The sequence below is a fragment of the Aethina tumida genome, chromosome 2, assembly GCF_024364675.1.
Source record: "Aethina tumida isolate Nest 87 chromosome 2, icAetTumi1.1, whole genome shotgun sequence".
Taxonomy (NCBI): Eukaryota; Metazoa; Arthropoda; class Insecta; order Coleoptera; family Nitidulidae; genus Aethina; species Aethina tumida.
Window position 1 is genome coordinate 38,236,056 of NC_065436.1, and position 16,494 is coordinate 38,252,549.

Here is a 16,494-nt window from a genome sequence, read left to right on the forward strand (position 1 = left end):
CATTGTGCTAATTACTGTAATTTGTATTTTTATGTATTTTTTAAGTTGTACGAGATTCTTTTTCATATTTTGCTGTTTTTAAAAATGTTGATATTTTATTTTACATAGTTTTGAAAGCTTACCGAGCAATTTTATATATAAAATGTTTATTTTACTATTAAATGAAATCACCAAAATGCACAATGAATTAATAAAGCATTTCAATGAAAATTATTTGTTTAAATATTAAAACGTTCAAAATAAAAATCAAACATTTTCATCAATTTTAAAATATTAAGAAAGTTCACATTAACTATTAGATGTATAATTTAATGTCCTTTAAGTTGAGAATAATTTAAAATAATTAAATTTACTTTATTTAAAACATAACACACATTTTGTTTAGTGTTGTAATTAAATAATTTGTTTTATTAATTTACATTAGCAGTAATAAAAAAATACAAATTTTGGTGAAAGACTATGAAAGGACAGACAATTATAATATAAAATAAATACATATTCATTAAATAGTTAATTTTATTAAATATTGTGATCATTGACTTTGCTTAAGCTATTTTTTTAAAAGGTAAATCAATAATGGGTATTGGAACTGGCCAATTAGAATAATTAATTATCAAAGGTAGCTTTGAACATTTTTTTACATTTTTTTTTTTAAATCCTTTATTATAAAAAACATATATATTCCCTAATTTTTAAAGAATTAAAATATTTACTATATTTTTTTAAGCTTAAATTATAATACACTTTTTCATTTTAATACTTGTTTTTATTAAATTATTATTTATTAAATTATTAAATAAAATTATTATTTATTTATCCATGAGTTTTCTTCAAACTGTTTCACATTTCAAACTTTTTATTTCAGATTAAGGAGATAATTTAAAAAATGGTAATTTTTGGTTACGATAACGATTTTTTCATCCTCAGGAATAAGATTTATACAAAATTAGCAATACCTAAAAAAGAAATGCCGAAACTGCAATATGTCTATTGCATCGGAACATTTCTATTGGCTTTAGCTTATGATTGTGGAGAGATTGTATTGGTGGCTGAGTATTCGAACGATTTGTCCCAAATGCTCGTTTTCCTGCAGACGTTTCTTAATCTAACAATGGGTTTTTATAAATTCTTCAATGTTGTATTTCGAGATAAAGAAATAAAAGTGATAAAGAATCTTTTGCAATTGGACAAATTTAAGTAGAAATCAATAAAGAATTTTGAACCATGCAAAAAATTTAATGAAGGAATAAAAGTTGCGAACAACTTGAATTTAGTACAAGCGACGGTTTATTTTGGAGTTGGACTCACTGTCCATTTAATGACGGCATTAGAAATGCGCCTATCGAGTTATGAAACTGTTAACGATACTAGAACTTGTATTGAGATTTGTATGTTCTCCACTTACATACCATTTAAACCGACCAGTTATTTGGAGTCTTCTTCTGTCTACTTGTAGATTGCCAGTTAGCAATTTTTTCGGTGTGGACCAACAATTTTTTAATTAATCAGTGATTTAATGTGTATAGCACATGATACAATGTATATTACGACGTTGCATTGTTTAAAAACTAATAATTAATAATAATAATTAAGTTTTAATAGTAATAATTTTGCATAAATTAGGTCTGCCTTTGGATTTCCAAGTGTTCAGAGATGAAAATAATTTGATGCTAGAGAAAGAAACATACAAGGAACTTCGTCGTTGTACCAAACACTTGATGCTTTTAATTAGGTAATGGAATAAAATGAATTTCGATTATTTTTATTTAGATTATTTTAGAGTTTATAATAAGCTGGAAATGTATTGTAAATTTTCAGGGCGAATTTGTTCAAGATTCTATGTTCCAATGTGACTGATTGAGTTCAAGCATTCGGTTCAATAATTGTTTGGTAATAAATCACGAACGATTGAAAAAATGTTTATTTTTTATTATTGGAAAATTTACTACTTTAAAATTATCTACATTTATTATTGTAAGATTATAAGATTAGATAATGTTATTTATACTATAATAATATAATAAATTTCCTAACAATGTATTAGGTTGTACGAGCTTCGTTTTCATACTTTTTAGGTTTAAAAATATTGAAAATTAATTTTGAAACAATAAAAGTTTCAATTTTTAATCTAATAAATGATACGTTACACGATAATCATAGTTAATTCAATATAAGTATAATTAATTTTCAAAACATCACTTAATTGGCAATAAATTCACCATCAGTTCAATATAATTATGTACACTTACAGTAATTAAATTATTTGAATAAAATATTTAATATTTTATTTTTTAAATGTTTTATTTTAGAATATTCATTCTACTTATACTCAAATGTTATTTTTACATTCCACATGTGTGATATTTATATTACTACTATTTTTAAGTGAATAAAATGCATAATTACAAATATATTTCTTTTATAATTATAAAAAAATAGGAATTTAGTTGTCAAACATTAGATAATAAAATTCTTCAAAACTTTCGTTTTAGTCATATAACAAAGTTTTAATACCAAATTACATGTTGTAACTTATATTTACGTGTGTGTTTTGACACATATTATTACAAACTACAAACTATATACTTATATATTCGATAGTTCCGAAATAAAACGTTCAGTATTCCTCAGATATTCAGCACAATTAAAAATGGGTTTATTCGGTTATGAAGATAATTTTTTCGAAACGCGAAACACGTTTTACACGATAGTAGGATTACGCATCCTCACTGATGTACCAATTTACATTTCCATAATTTACTACCTTTATTCAGCTACGTTAGTGTTTTTTGCCATGGTTTATTATATTGGAGAAATTATAGTGATGAAAGATTCCATAGAAAACCTCTACAAGTTTCTTAACAACCTAGAAATGTTCTTCACGCATCTCTTGGGTATAATAAAGTTCTTTGTTTTGACAATTAAAGAAAGAAACATTCAAGAAATGATGCGATTGCTTGAAAACCCGGAATTCAAATACAAACCTGTTAATCAATTCCAGCCCTACAAACGTTTCAATGAAGGAAAGCGATTCTCCAGAACGCTGTGTAAAGTAATTATGTCACTTTATTTGGGTGTCGGAGGATTTGCACATTTGTCAGCCGTCGTTGGAATGCACACGACCGATTATGGAAAAACAAACGATACCAGGGTTTGTCAAGATTTTGTAACTTACTATAGTTATTTGCCTGTTACCCCGAAATCAATTTGGGAATGTCATATTTTGTTCGCGCTTGTCGACTTTCAACTGGGAGTATTTGCGTCTTACATTGCAGGTAAAATGATTTAAAATTCAATTTAAAAGTTATCACAAACTTTTTCAGTTCACGACTTCACTTACACATCTCTTGTGAATTGTTTGAAAACTCAATTTTTTATACTCGGAGAAGCCATCCAAACAATCAGAGAAAGGACTCTAGATAAATTGGGATTACCTTTGGATTACAAAGTCTTTAGGGATGAAGACGTTCCTTTATTAAACGAAGCGATGTACAAAGAAATTCGTCATTGTACCAAGCATTTAATGAGCTTAATTAAGTAAATATTTTTTAATTGGTGTTATTTAATTATAATTTTCGTTTTCGAGGGTTTACGATCAACTAGAAAAATTGTTTTCTCTGCCGATTCTTGCACAAGCAATGGTATCTTTAATGGTTGTTTCTTCTTGTCTTTTCACCTCCACCAGTGTAAATTAAACATTTTAATTAAAAAAAAAAAACGTTTGTATAGTTTGTTGTTTTAGGTTCCTTTAGGTTCTCCGGTTTTCTTCTCACAATTGGAGTATTTTATTGCAATTTTGTGTCAGTTTACCATATTTTGTTGGTTTGGTAACGAATTGGCTGTTTCAGTAAGAGTTTCAAGAATATTGATTGTTGTATTTTCTTAAGAGTTAAGTTTTAGGGTGATTTTCTTCAAGAATCTATATTCATATGTGATTGGTACAGTTCAAGTACAAAATTTAAGAACTGTTTGATATTAAATCACAGAAGATTGCAAAAATCTTTATATTTATCTGTAGGAAAATTTACACCTTTAAAGTTATCCACATTAGTTTCAGTACGTTTATGAAATATATTAATAACAAGATTAATAGGTTAAATCTTTTTCCAGGTTATACGAGCTTCATTTTCATATTTCACAGTGTTTAAAAGTGTTGAAAAGTAAAATACATTTTAATAAACAAAGCACATTATTAGGAAAGAAAGTTATAGTTGTAAAATAAATGTTAATTAGATCGTTGTACTTATTACATTGCATTATTAATAAAAATAATAAAAGAGAAATTATGCAATGGTCCCCGGACAGCGTGCGGCAACAAGTAGGTCCGCGAATTTCCGGTCGTCCGGACGCCGCTTGGGGACGGATACGGATTGCGGGAATTGATTGGCTGGATGTTCGATTACGGCATGATTGATTTAGGAACGATAATACACCTGGAGAGCGCGTGCGCCCTCCAATACTGGCAGACTGTTGGTGGCGTGTACGTTTGCCTTGGAGTGATTCAATAAACGTTTGTTTATTGTTATTGGCAATTAGTGGTCGCGAATAAGGTAACGCGAAACGCGCTTTCCAGACGGACATGCGGTCCGGATAATTCATTTTTTCGGTGGCCAGAACAATGTTCTTTTGTGCGGACGTCTGCGGCGGATTAATTGTGTGTGTTGGTGCCGCAACAAGGAAATATGTGTCAAGTTTTATTAATGTTTTACATGTGCTGGAAACATAAATTAAAAGTACAGAAGAGCAACAATGTCGAGCATTAAAAAAGGCTCGACGCGAAGGTCCGAGTAAGTATTTCAGTTCGCATCCCCCCGGTGTACGTTTCGCGGTTTTAAATCAATGTTAATGTCACTGCCAATGGCACATTTCTTATTTAATCAATAGATATCAGTAGCATCTTCGAGGAAAATGTAACCAATTTAAGCTTACTTTATGTAAGATATAACAGTTGGTTTATTTATAGATTACTGAGCTGTACGAACTACTCGATTAATAAAAATAATTTCAGTTTAATATGTTTGTCAATTAATACATTGTATGTAAGTAGAATTTCACTTGTAACTGTAATTTAAAATAATCTAATTAATCTTAAATTCAATTATTTTAACAAAATAATTAATAAAATAGATATCTTTGTTTTAATAATTTAATTTAATTTAATTTAATTAATATATAAATATAAATTACCACAAATGTTTACTGAATAAATGAAAATATAATTATACTTCAATTGTCTCCGTATGGGCAAAATTATTGTTTTACATTCAATTACGGACAATTTAATGTCATGTAGTGTTGAAACAGAATTACAACTTTTTGTTGCTGTTATTAAACAAGCACAAGTCTTGTAATACTTGTAAAGTAAAATAACAGAAAATAGTGTAAATACTTCTTTAACATGACGGAATTAATTGTTATATTTTATTTTATTTTATGTTATTTTTTAAAAAATATTACTCAACATAAATATTAAAAAAAAAAATAAATAAATAATGCTTATTTCAGGTTTTTTATTATATTAAATTTTTCTTAAATATTTTAGTTAACTGTATAAGATTTACATAATTATTTTTATAGACAGTAATATTTTCATAATATTTGATATATATGACCTTTAAATGATCCAATAAGAGTTTAAACAAATATAAAAATAATATTGTTAAAAGCACGAACAGTTACAAACAAGAACACTAAAATCAATAATTGCTGCACAACAAATTTCTATAATGACAAAATATGTTATTGTTCAATTATTCCGGAACACATTTTAGAACTTGTAACTAACGTAAATTGTATATTGTCTAAAAGGGCTTCTAAATCGAGTCAGCACTTGTGCAATTTACAATCAACTTATTATTTTGTGAACGATCATATATACAATCAATACATTAATTTACTATATTTGTTCAAATTTAACATTTAACCAAAATTGCCTTTATACCATAAATGGAATGTTCAAAATTACTTAAAGTATACACTTATTATCTTGACTCGTATCTTGACACACCCTTCAACATTATTAATTACGGTTTTATTAAAAACGACTATGTTAATTACGTAACACCTATGCATCGACATTGTCGTTAATTCAGCAACTTATTAAAAATGTATTAACGGTACCGTTGACTGATTCAGCCCTGAAATTCCTTTCGAAAGAAAATTTACACCGTAACTTTCTACCCGTTTCTCTCACATTGTTGATTTTACAGTTCCACTGAAATTTTTTATCGTCAATTGAACGATTGTATAATCTTTAACTGTATTATGTCATTCCCGCAACAACATGTCGTGTGACTGCACTCCAAGGTTTCATCCAATCAACTCCCGATGTTTTCAGTTTGATGTTGTGCAATTTTTAAAGCTTTCAGTTCGTCGATTTTCCTAGAAAACGGTTTCTAAACATTGAGATTCTGTGTGCGATTGGATGAAGGTTGAGACGTTATCAAAAATACGAACCGACCGAACTAAATAAATGACAGATTTAATTATCGAGTCGGATCAATTATTCGAGTTAATTTAACGTGAAATGTCGTCCACATTGGAACGCAACCACCTGTAAATTGTTTGTGTAACAATGTAGGTGCGAGCCATAATTTTTCAAAATTATCTCTTGATAATATCACATTAAACATTAATCTGTTTTATCATTTCGTTCGGTCTCTTTGCTTTCAATGTTAATATTTTTTACTTGCAGTGATACAATGGACGATGATTCCGACGACAAAGATTCGAAAAGGTAATTCCTGTTCATCAATATCCGTTCACTGTTAATTCTTCTCACTGAATATTTCAGAAAATCACGAAATTTAAGCGAAAAAAAGCGACGGGATCAATTTAATTTATTAGTAAACGAATTGAGTTCGATGGTGTCGACTGGTGGTAGAAAAATGGACAAATCAACTGTACTTAAATCAACGATATCTTTTTTAAAAAATCATAACGGTAACTGGCAAAATGTTAAATAAACAATTAGATTTGCATAAACGTATGTTTTTTACAGAAATAGCTGTGCGTTCGCGGGTAAATGAAATACAAGAAGACTGGAAACCGACATTTTTAATAAACGAAGAATTCACACATTTAATATTAGAGGCAGTAGACGGTTTTATTATGGTAATCTCAGGATCAGGCCAGATTTATTACGCATCCGAAAGTATTACTTCTCTGCTAGGTCATTTGCCTGTAAGTGAGAAAAATTAAGCATAGTCCCGCTTAAAAACACTCAAAACAATTTTGTTATAGAATGATTTATTGAACATGACAATTTATCAATTGGCATGTGAGGATGAACAAACGAACTTGTACAACGTTTTGCTCAGTCCGTCCGAAAAAGAGACACAAGTTACGTTTTTCTGTCATCTTCGACGCGGTGGATATAACAGTAAAACACCCTGTTATGAATTAGTACATTTCGTAGGATATTTTAGTAAGTATTCGTTGCAAAACGCATCTTTATTCTACGGTAAAAAACATGTACAAGCAAAAGCACTATCAGTTGCGAAGGTGGCTTTAATTTTCACCATTCCTATGTTTAATACCATGCATAAACAGTAATACAGATTCATTAGACTCAAGGATAATACGTTTATGTCATACAGCGTCTAACTGTATTGTAAATTTGTTTATATAGCAGGAATTTTTAATGTTCATAATGTACCGTTACTGTAAAGTTTACATGCCGGACTTGCTCAATGCCATTTTCAAGATCGTTGCATATTAAACAAAAAATGATCGAATACTGTTTTATTGTGAAAGTGTGACTGTTTCAAATGGCATGCATCCTACATTCATCTTATTTCGCACAATATTTCGGACATAAATTAACATAATTAATTAATTATTTAAGGGTCAGATGAAGACATGATCCAGGGTGAAAATAGGTATAGCGGTTACTCAGGAGAGGCAGACACAAGGTAAGCCTCCCTCTCCTTCTCACTTCAGCACGACCCTAAAATCCGTCACTTCTCAGGTTAGTGTTCGTGGGTACGGGGAGAATCCAAACACCTCAACTAATAAAGGAGATGCCCCTGGTGGATCCAAGCAAAAGCGAATTCACCTCCCGACACAGTCTAGAGTGGAAGTTCTTGTTTTTGGATCACAGAGCGCCGCCCATCATCGGCTACTTGCCCTTTGAACTTTTGGGCACTTCGGGCTACGACTATTACCACGTGGACGATCTGGACAAGGTGGTGGATTGTCACGAGGCCTTGATGCAAAAGGGCGAGGGTACTTCGTGTTATTATAGGTTTTTAACCAAGGGACAACAATGGATTTGGCTGCAGACAAGATTCTATATCACCTATCATCAGTGGAACTCCAAGCCGGAATTCATTGTTTGCACCCACAGGGTTGTCAGGTAATTAAAAAGAAAAAAAGGACAAAACGAAAAATCTACTAGATTTTTCAATTATAGTGAATGTTTTTCTTGTGAACGACCTATATTCACATTAATAAATAATGTTTCAAAGCATTTTCTAGTTTACACTCATTGTCAATTATGTTAGATCGATTTTTTCCTGCAAATACCATTGTTCTACACAGCGTGCAGCGACTGCTCTTGACAGACCGTTCAGTGGCAAGGTTGTTCACAAACAGATACAAATATTATAATTAATACTAAATTATTCAATTGCATTAAAATATCAAGGTGTAATTATCTTTTACAGTTATACGGACGTAATGAAGAAGTGCAGAAAAGAAGAAGGGTTGGCAAGTTCGGTGGATTCACCTCCTTCATTAAGTGGATCCGTGCCTTGGCCCAACAAAAGCGGGAAAAGTAATATTCGACATGGGCCTCCTTCAGATTGCACTTACATGTCCGCTGATTCACCGGGCTCAAGACAATCTGTTATGACACAACTTTCTGTGGTAAAGTTTATGTTATATGTGACTTTTTAAAATAATTTTTGCGTGTAATTAAGTTACGTTACTTATTTCAATAATGCCAGTAAGAGTAAACTGCAATAAACATAATTTCTTGACTGATTAATTAGATGATAATGGAAATGCACCATTGCATAATAAGCCTATAATGTTACAATGTAAATCGTAATAATGTTCCTGAAAAATGCACAGATCGCCTTCATACTTCGATTACCCTGTTACATTCTTTCACCTTGAACGTTCATTCTATTAATAAGAAATAAGATTGTGTATCAAAAGTGCGTTTACCTTTATTCGTAAATGTTTATTGGACACGATTTGAAATCGTAGTCCTGTTCAAGTGTCCTGCAAAGGCAAAAACAATAGAAATAACGCAACAAACACAATCACGCGCTACTTTTATTAAGAATTTTACATTAAATAATCATGAACGATATGCAGAAGTCAAGAACGAGTCCGCCGACCTCGCAGTGCAACACACCCTCCAAACTGCAGCAACCTAACCAAATGCCGAAACAATCACAAGCCCCGAATCCGCCGCAACAAATCGCCCCGACGCAGTTCCTGGAACCGCCCCAATACGTTGCAGCCATCCCCGTGCAACCGATGTTGGCCACCTTTCCGTCGTCCGCCGTTCTGTCTCCTCTACCGGTATCAACTTACATTTTTCTTTCGGTGGTGGTTTGACTTGTGTTGTTACAGGCCGTCGACAGTCTGATCATGAACCCAGGCCAAAGTCAGAGCCAACTCCAGGCCGACCTGCAGAGGAAACACGCCGAGCTGCAGGCCATCATTGGGCAACAGCAGCAGGAGCTCCGGAGAGTTTCCGAGCAGTTGCTGATGGCCCGATTAGGACTCTTACCCAATCACGGACAGGCTGTGTCAAATGTATAATTTAAATGATTGTAATAATTGAAAAATAGTTATTTTTTGTACTTCATAGGTTTCACTGTTGTACCAAGCGAATAACCCCGGCACTGTCAGCAGTACCACAACTTCAGTACCTGGAATTCCTGCGGGTCCGCAATCGGTTATCGTGCCGGCCACGATACCGCTCCCCGTGCAACATCCGCACCACCATCCGGCGCAGAATATGATGTATAACGCGCCGGACTCAAACACTCAACCGAATAAATGAATTCGGATGTTTAATATTAATTTCGTTGTTGTGTTTAGTGTAATATATGTAAAAATAATGTGTATTCATATCATGCTACCTCCTGTTTTTATTTAGGATTAAGGACAATGGCGCACAAGTATACCTTATGGCCGACTACTGTTTTATGGGTCAGTGTAAAGGATTATTTTTTTACTGTGACTGACTATTTGATAGCATCCAATATTTTACGAGAAAAATTTACGATTTTGATGACGTCTCCCTTATTTTTTAGATTGTAAACTTTTAAATCACGATTACAAACTTTGTTTGTTTATTTGTTGTAACTTTTGAATTTTGACAATCGTACATAAACCGACAGTGTTAGAATAAACACTAATCAATAGAAAATAAATATATAGATAACTTATTATCTTATTTACAATTTGGAATTGACCAATTAACGAAGTTAATAAAGAAAAAATTATTATAATGATTCAACTAATAATTATAAAATTCCTACAGTTAATAATAATAATGATTTTTTAATATCCCCGTCATGTCATTAATTAAAAATATTTAATCATTCAATTTTTAGTTAGGTAATGTTGTAATGATGTTTTTCCTAAATAAATAAAAGAAATTATTTACCTTGTGATATATGTAATACTACTAACAATATTAACAATACAATTAATTTAATATTGTACATATACTGTTTAGTATTTCTTATATACCTATGTAAAAATGATAAATCTTTTTATAAAAAGAATAAATCATTAAATGTTAAATGGTATATTTTATTAAATTTTGATTTACTTGTTACAGTTATTAATTTCTCGTATATAATGTACTTAATTTATTTAACAATACTTTTATTTACAAATATGAGCTTATAAAATAATCTTACAATCTATTTATTATTAATGTAAATTTACAACTTTTTCAACGAATCTATTAATATTGATATTTCATTTCCAATATTGTTCACCAAATTCTGGATTTGAGGTTTTGAATCCAGCACTTCAATACTTTGGGTATAAGCGTTGTATCTTACTCCAAACGATCTTGGAATTGTGGCCGCATATTTACTAAAAAAATAATTAATGAAATACTGATATTTGAAATAATTAATACTGAAAACTTACATCATTTTTTCTTTGGCGTCTTCAAAACTCTCTGCCAAGAAATATACAGGTTGATATTCAGTAATCGGATACTTCTGCAATGCAGTTTTGGCAGGCTCAAACATTCTAATTTCAGGTTTGTCCGTCAAACAATATTGCAACTCCCCATATGAAGACAAGAGTCCCGCTCCGTAAGCTTTTATCTCCCCATTTTCTCGACAAACACCATATTCCACAGTAAACCAAAAACACTAGAAAGAAAAACATTTAGATTGTGATTGTGAAGTGATGTTTTACAAATATTTACTGTTGCAAGTTTTTCAATGTAGTCATCTGGGGCCCCAAGGGAGGCCAGTCCGATTTCCTGCGAAAATTGAGCGAACTCCGGATCGGCAAACAAAGGCACATGTCCCAATAGCTCGTGACAAACATCCGGTTCTGGAGTGTAAAACGGTTTGCTCGGATGCCTAATGTATTGGGTCGAATGGAACACCCTAAAAGCAAGTCCAGCAAGAAAATCCCTCGATGATAATAAACCAGCAACTGGTCTCAAAGTAAATCCCGTACAATCTAAAATAAATTTTATTTTTGGTTAAACAGTGAATAAATAATGATTAATGTAGGTAGAAATTACAAAATAAAACCAACCTTTTAAAAAGTTGGATATATCTTCCAGTTGCGGTATATTGTCCTCTCTATAACCGCAATTCTCTATCAAAAGTGGGAATACGTGGTTGTGCTCCTTACATGCGTGCGTAGGGTACAATTTTGTCAATTGTCTGAAAACTTTGCCCCAAGTTTCGATTTCTTCTTTCGTGTATTCAACGTGGGGGAGTTTCTCGCCGTGCTTATAATTATAAGCAATGTCAGCGAAGTACTTCCTCCTCTCCCTGTACACCGGATCGGTGAATCCTGGATGATCGGCATCCAGTTCGGCTCCGTAAGAGAGGATCTGGTTCGCAAAACGGTCGAGATCTCTTATACGACGCGGAAACCATGGAACAGAGTCTGTCGACATTTAAATTGCATAATTGATAACGGAGAATAGCAAAGATTAAATCAATTTATTAGACTAATTGATGTTTATAAATTTTTCGATTCTAGATTATTTTGTTTAATTTTGAATATATTATATTGTACAATATACACTCACCTTTATTATCTTTATAATCTCTGGAAATGATATTTAAATATTCAGTTTTTTCTTTAATTTCATTAATAGCTCGTCCAATATCTCCTGTAGGAGCACACTCAACCATAAATTCATAATTTCCTGGGTCTTTGGTGGATGGTCTTGATTCAATGTGTAGGAGATTCACCCCAAACTTTTCAAAAATTGATAAATATTTAGCTAAGACTCCAACGGATTCCGCAGGTGGTGCGAAAATTAAACAAGTGCTTCTCGCGGAATCTCTTCCTATTTTTATGTAGTTACCACCTGGCATTAATTTTGGCTGGAAACGAGAACATATAGTTAAAGAATTCCTGTTAGCAAATGTTAATAAGATTATATAACCGATATGGAAATGTTCAAATCATTGGTGAAAGTGGAAAAATCCATTGAAAACAAATAAATAAAACATTACGTTAACATTAATTTAATTTATGTGAGACTTACGTCAATTATCTGTTTTCCCATCATAAATCGACAAAGTTTAATAACAAAAACACTACAGTAAATTTTTGCCAACTGACTGCAAATCTTTCATGCACTTGTATTTAATGTGAACCTTCAGAGGATGAAAAAACCACCACATAATTAGCATAAAGCATAATTAAGTCTGGCTTTTATTAAACAAAGTAACTTTCTTAAGAAATTGCATCAGAAATGTACGGAATTCCTAAATAATACGATTGCTTTGCCACAAAAACCAATTTTATTTGGTTATTATAATTATAATGTAAAAGTATGTTGAAAAAATTTCCTCAAGGATTGTTTCCTTCTGATAAACAATGATATCGTTAGCGGAAATTCAGAAACATATTTTCTTATTATAATCCTTGAAAAGAAAGATTTCAACGAAGTCTTTTATCTGGACATAGTTAATAAATTGTTTTACTGGAAAACAGTGTTAAAAGTAAACACTAGAATTAATCCTTGAATCCAATACAATTAATTCCTAGTTTAATTAGATTGACAATATTTGCGTAAAACTTGCTTCAAGAACTGGTCTACGTTCACTTTCCTCCAGATTAAATGCGTAGTTAAAAAAAACACATGTAGGAAAATAAAAATAAAAATATATAATTCATATATATGGCGCTAAATAAATAAATATGTTAAGAAATATATATTGTTAATATTTAAATGATTTTTTATATAAAATATAAATAAATAATAAAATAAATAGATTATTTACAAAAAAAATGACGAAACGCTCATCTTGTATCATAAATTTTGTTAAAAATTAATTAAATATTTATAACAGGCAAACGTTAGTACATACAACGTCTGGTGGACTTCCTTGGGGATGGTTGGTCCTCTCAAGCGGTTTGGTGATGTTGGTGGGTTGGGACATCATATTGATTATTGGCAACGTGCACACGATTCAAACCAAAGCAGAGCTATTAACAGACTGGCTCGAAATTGAAAACTGGCCTTCTTAAAAGAACTTGTTCTATCAAATGACCTACGGCCAGTTATCATTATCGCCATCGGTAACATTTCGTTTTTTAATTGGCATTCTTTTTTAGGAGCATTCGAGGGATTCGTGAAGAAATATTGATAACAGGATGAATCTGCTTAAATTTGTTACCAGTTACCAAATGATATATAGAATATTTTCTGTTTCGATTTTTCCTTATTATTTCTACTTACGTAAAATAGTTTTATCTGAACTTGCTTTAAATTTCATACATTTTGGGTAAATTTATTTCGCCTATAACTCGTGTAGTTTATGTTGCCAGTATAATTTTGGGAATATCACTGAATAGCGAGTAATATGTGACCAGTTTATCAACAATTTTTATTAAAAAGATCTAATTCTAGTAATAATTACAAATTGATAATTTTATGGGTCAATAATGATATGGCGAAACTTGAATGTAAAATTAGTACAAGATTAATAACAATCATGAAATCGACATATCGAAATGTTTGTGAACAGAACTATTCTTATTATTATTATTATTATTATTATTATGGTTAATATAAACATAATATATTAAGAAATATTACTGTAAGAAGTATTTATTTATATTTTGACATTAATTGCACAAAAGTTCCACGATATAAAGTTCAAAAGCAGTCAGCAAATATTTTCATTCAAATTGTGTCGTAAATTTTAAACAATATTACATCAACCTCCACGTAATTATTGTGTTTTGATAATAATACAAAATTACGTATAATTGGAAAAATTCAAAATAAAATTTTTCAATTATAAATTTTAATTGCTGCAATTATTAAAATGTGTGAAACTATTAAATATTATCAGTACATATCATAATTTTAGAATAATAACAGAAATTTACTTTGAATAAATTTGTGTTTAAGAAGATTTCCAAGGACTTAATTCTGGTTAACGAAGAGGCAAAACACTCGTTTTAATTAGGATTTAAATATTTAAATATTAATATATAAGCATAAAACCGGTTTTTATTGTTATTAATAATTAATACTTGGTAATTATAATATTTTATAATCACGCCATGTGTATTCAGAAGTTTTACTATACCTTCCACACCACGACCTAATAAAAAATAAATAAATACAAATATAAAAATGGTATTTTATGGATAAACAAGGTATATGTGTATAAATATAAAATTATTTAATTTTAACAGGTCTAGCGGTACTGTTAGTAGTTTTGGCAGATTTGACAGTTTTGGAGATTTTAGTTTTAGTAACATTTCTAGGCTTGACTATAACAGAATTATAAGGCTTTCTGAGGAAGGATTTCCGTTTAGTCAATTCCTTCCAACCAATTTCAGACGCGGTTTTGTACTCATCAGCATAACATTTCCTGTTGAACAATTTCTGATAGATAACTTTCCACACTTCGTCGCTGTCGCACAGCTGCAAGATAAACAACTGAAATTTGATTATCATTCGAAATTACAATTACCTCTCTGAGTATTTTGGAAGATCTGCCCAGATTTAAAATGTCTGCGATTTCGAGATAAGTCATTAGGTTCAGAAACACTTTTTTGGGTAATGTTTCCAATCTGATTACATTATTGTACAAACTTTCGATATATTCAAACGCGCTCATCCCAAATGTGTTTGCGATATGTTCCCGAAGATACTTGTCAGATTTGACGTCTTCAAGCAATATAGTTTTGCTACGCGGATGTAAATGGGGTCCGTGTGATATTTTCCAAGTACTGATCAATATCTAATTAAAAACGTCAATGGTAGAATGCTGTTTTAACTTGATATTTATTACTTACTCTGTCTTCCATTATTGTCAATCCATAATAATCTCTAAGGGGTGCTTTTGCTCTCGAGTACAATTGCAAAAGGGTAGAATCACGTATTTTGGAGCTTTTAGACATTTTTCTTGTCTGTACGATATGAAAGTATATAAAATATTTTGTCACTTTGTCAATTTACTAACTTATCATATTAACATGGTTACGAATAACAATGTTAACGTGATAAAAAATTATTTGGTAAATATTCCGTTTCATTTATATTCTTTTTTTAAATTTAATTGATTTTTACAAGTTTGGCATTACAATTGTGATGATTATTTAAAAATTGATAATATATTATATAATATAGATAATATTATTATAGTATTAGTAATCCCTGTTTAGTAAAAACATGCGTATTGACTGTCGTAAGTGACTGAAAAAATATACCTCCTCAATTTCATGTGATCCAAATAAAATTTAAGTTTTGTTGTATCGACTAAAAACTGAATTGAATATTTTATTTGAAAATAGTGGCACCATCTATAACGGAACATACTGAACTAGCATTGAAAAAAGTATTGATTTCTCTGTGAAACACTAGTCATCTACAATCACAGGACAGTTGTACAAGTGGTACAGTTTTCTTTAACATTTATATATGTGAAATGCATGTGCTATCTATTTTAAACATATATTAAACCTACGAATTAAATGAGACAGTTTCCCGTTATGTAGTTATTATTTGTTAAACAAGTAATGTATAGATGTAGCGAGAGAATTTTTTAAATTTTCACGGACACCTCTTTCATAATATGTATACTGTTACTCATTACCGAAATTCAACTTCGTGATTGTTAAATACCAAGTAAACAGAGAATTTATTTTTCTTACTACCTCGGTGGAAAGTACGTATTTTGCGGGGAGCAAAATACGTACTTTCGACCGAGGTAGTAAGAAAAATAGTATACACTACACGGGAAAAAAGTTTGAGATTCCTGTCCTGCGCGTCATACTGCCCGAGGCGTAGCC

General features: G+C 30.9%; 3 protein-coding genes across 4 annotated transcripts; 1 reads left to right on the forward strand and 2 right to left on the reverse strand.

Moving 5' to 3' along the window:
- The first annotated feature begins 4,491 nt into the window (after window positions 1-4,491).
- LOC109596815 (circadian locomoter output cycles protein kaput) lies at window positions 4,492-10,748 on the forward strand. Its single transcript, XM_020012405.2, has 11 exons — window positions 4,492-4,787; window positions 6,695-6,736; window positions 6,794-6,942; window positions 7,001-7,182; window positions 7,243-7,426; window positions 7,847-7,913; window positions 7,970-8,356; window positions 8,667-8,868; window positions 9,325-9,534; window positions 9,586-9,771; window positions 9,827-10,748. Exons 1-11 carry the CDS (start codon window positions 4,750-4,752, stop codon window positions 10,019-10,021), a joined length of 1,842 nt encoding a protein of 613 aa, XP_019867964.1. The 5' UTR covers window positions 4,492-4,749; the 3' UTR covers window positions 10,022-10,748.
- A 10-nt stretch (window positions 10,749-10,758) lies between these two features.
- On the reverse strand, window positions 10,759-13,685 carry LOC109596816 (protein henna). 2 transcript variants are annotated; one of them, XM_020012406.2, is made up of 6 exons: window positions 13,554-13,685; window positions 12,260-12,560; window positions 11,755-12,114; window positions 11,414-11,676; window positions 11,128-11,357; window positions 10,759-11,070 (listed from the first exon to the last, which is right to left on the reverse strand). In XM_020012406.2, the coding sequence occupies exons 1-6, from the start codon at window positions 13,626-13,628 to the stop codon at window positions 10,914-10,916; spliced, it is 1,386 nt and encodes a 461-aa protein (XP_019867965.1). In that variant the 5' UTR covers window positions 13,629-13,685; the 3' UTR covers window positions 10,759-10,913. The 2 variants fall into 2 exon arrangements, with proteins under 2 accessions (XP_019867965.1, XP_049818909.1); XM_049962952.1 differs by lacking the exon at window positions 13,554-13,685 and adding an exon at window positions 12,725-13,321.
- Window positions 13,686-14,817: 1,132 nt separating this feature from the next.
- Window positions 14,818-15,657, reverse strand: LOC109596808 (F-box only protein 36). Its single transcript, XM_020012397.2, has 3 exons — window positions 15,499-15,657; window positions 15,174-15,443; window positions 14,818-15,124 (listed from the first exon to the last, which is right to left on the reverse strand). Exons 1-3 carry the CDS (start codon window positions 15,601-15,603, stop codon window positions 14,876-14,878), a joined length of 624 nt encoding a protein of 207 aa, XP_019867956.2. The 5' UTR covers window positions 15,604-15,657; the 3' UTR covers window positions 14,818-14,875.
- Window positions 15,658-16,494: the final 837 nt, after the last annotated feature.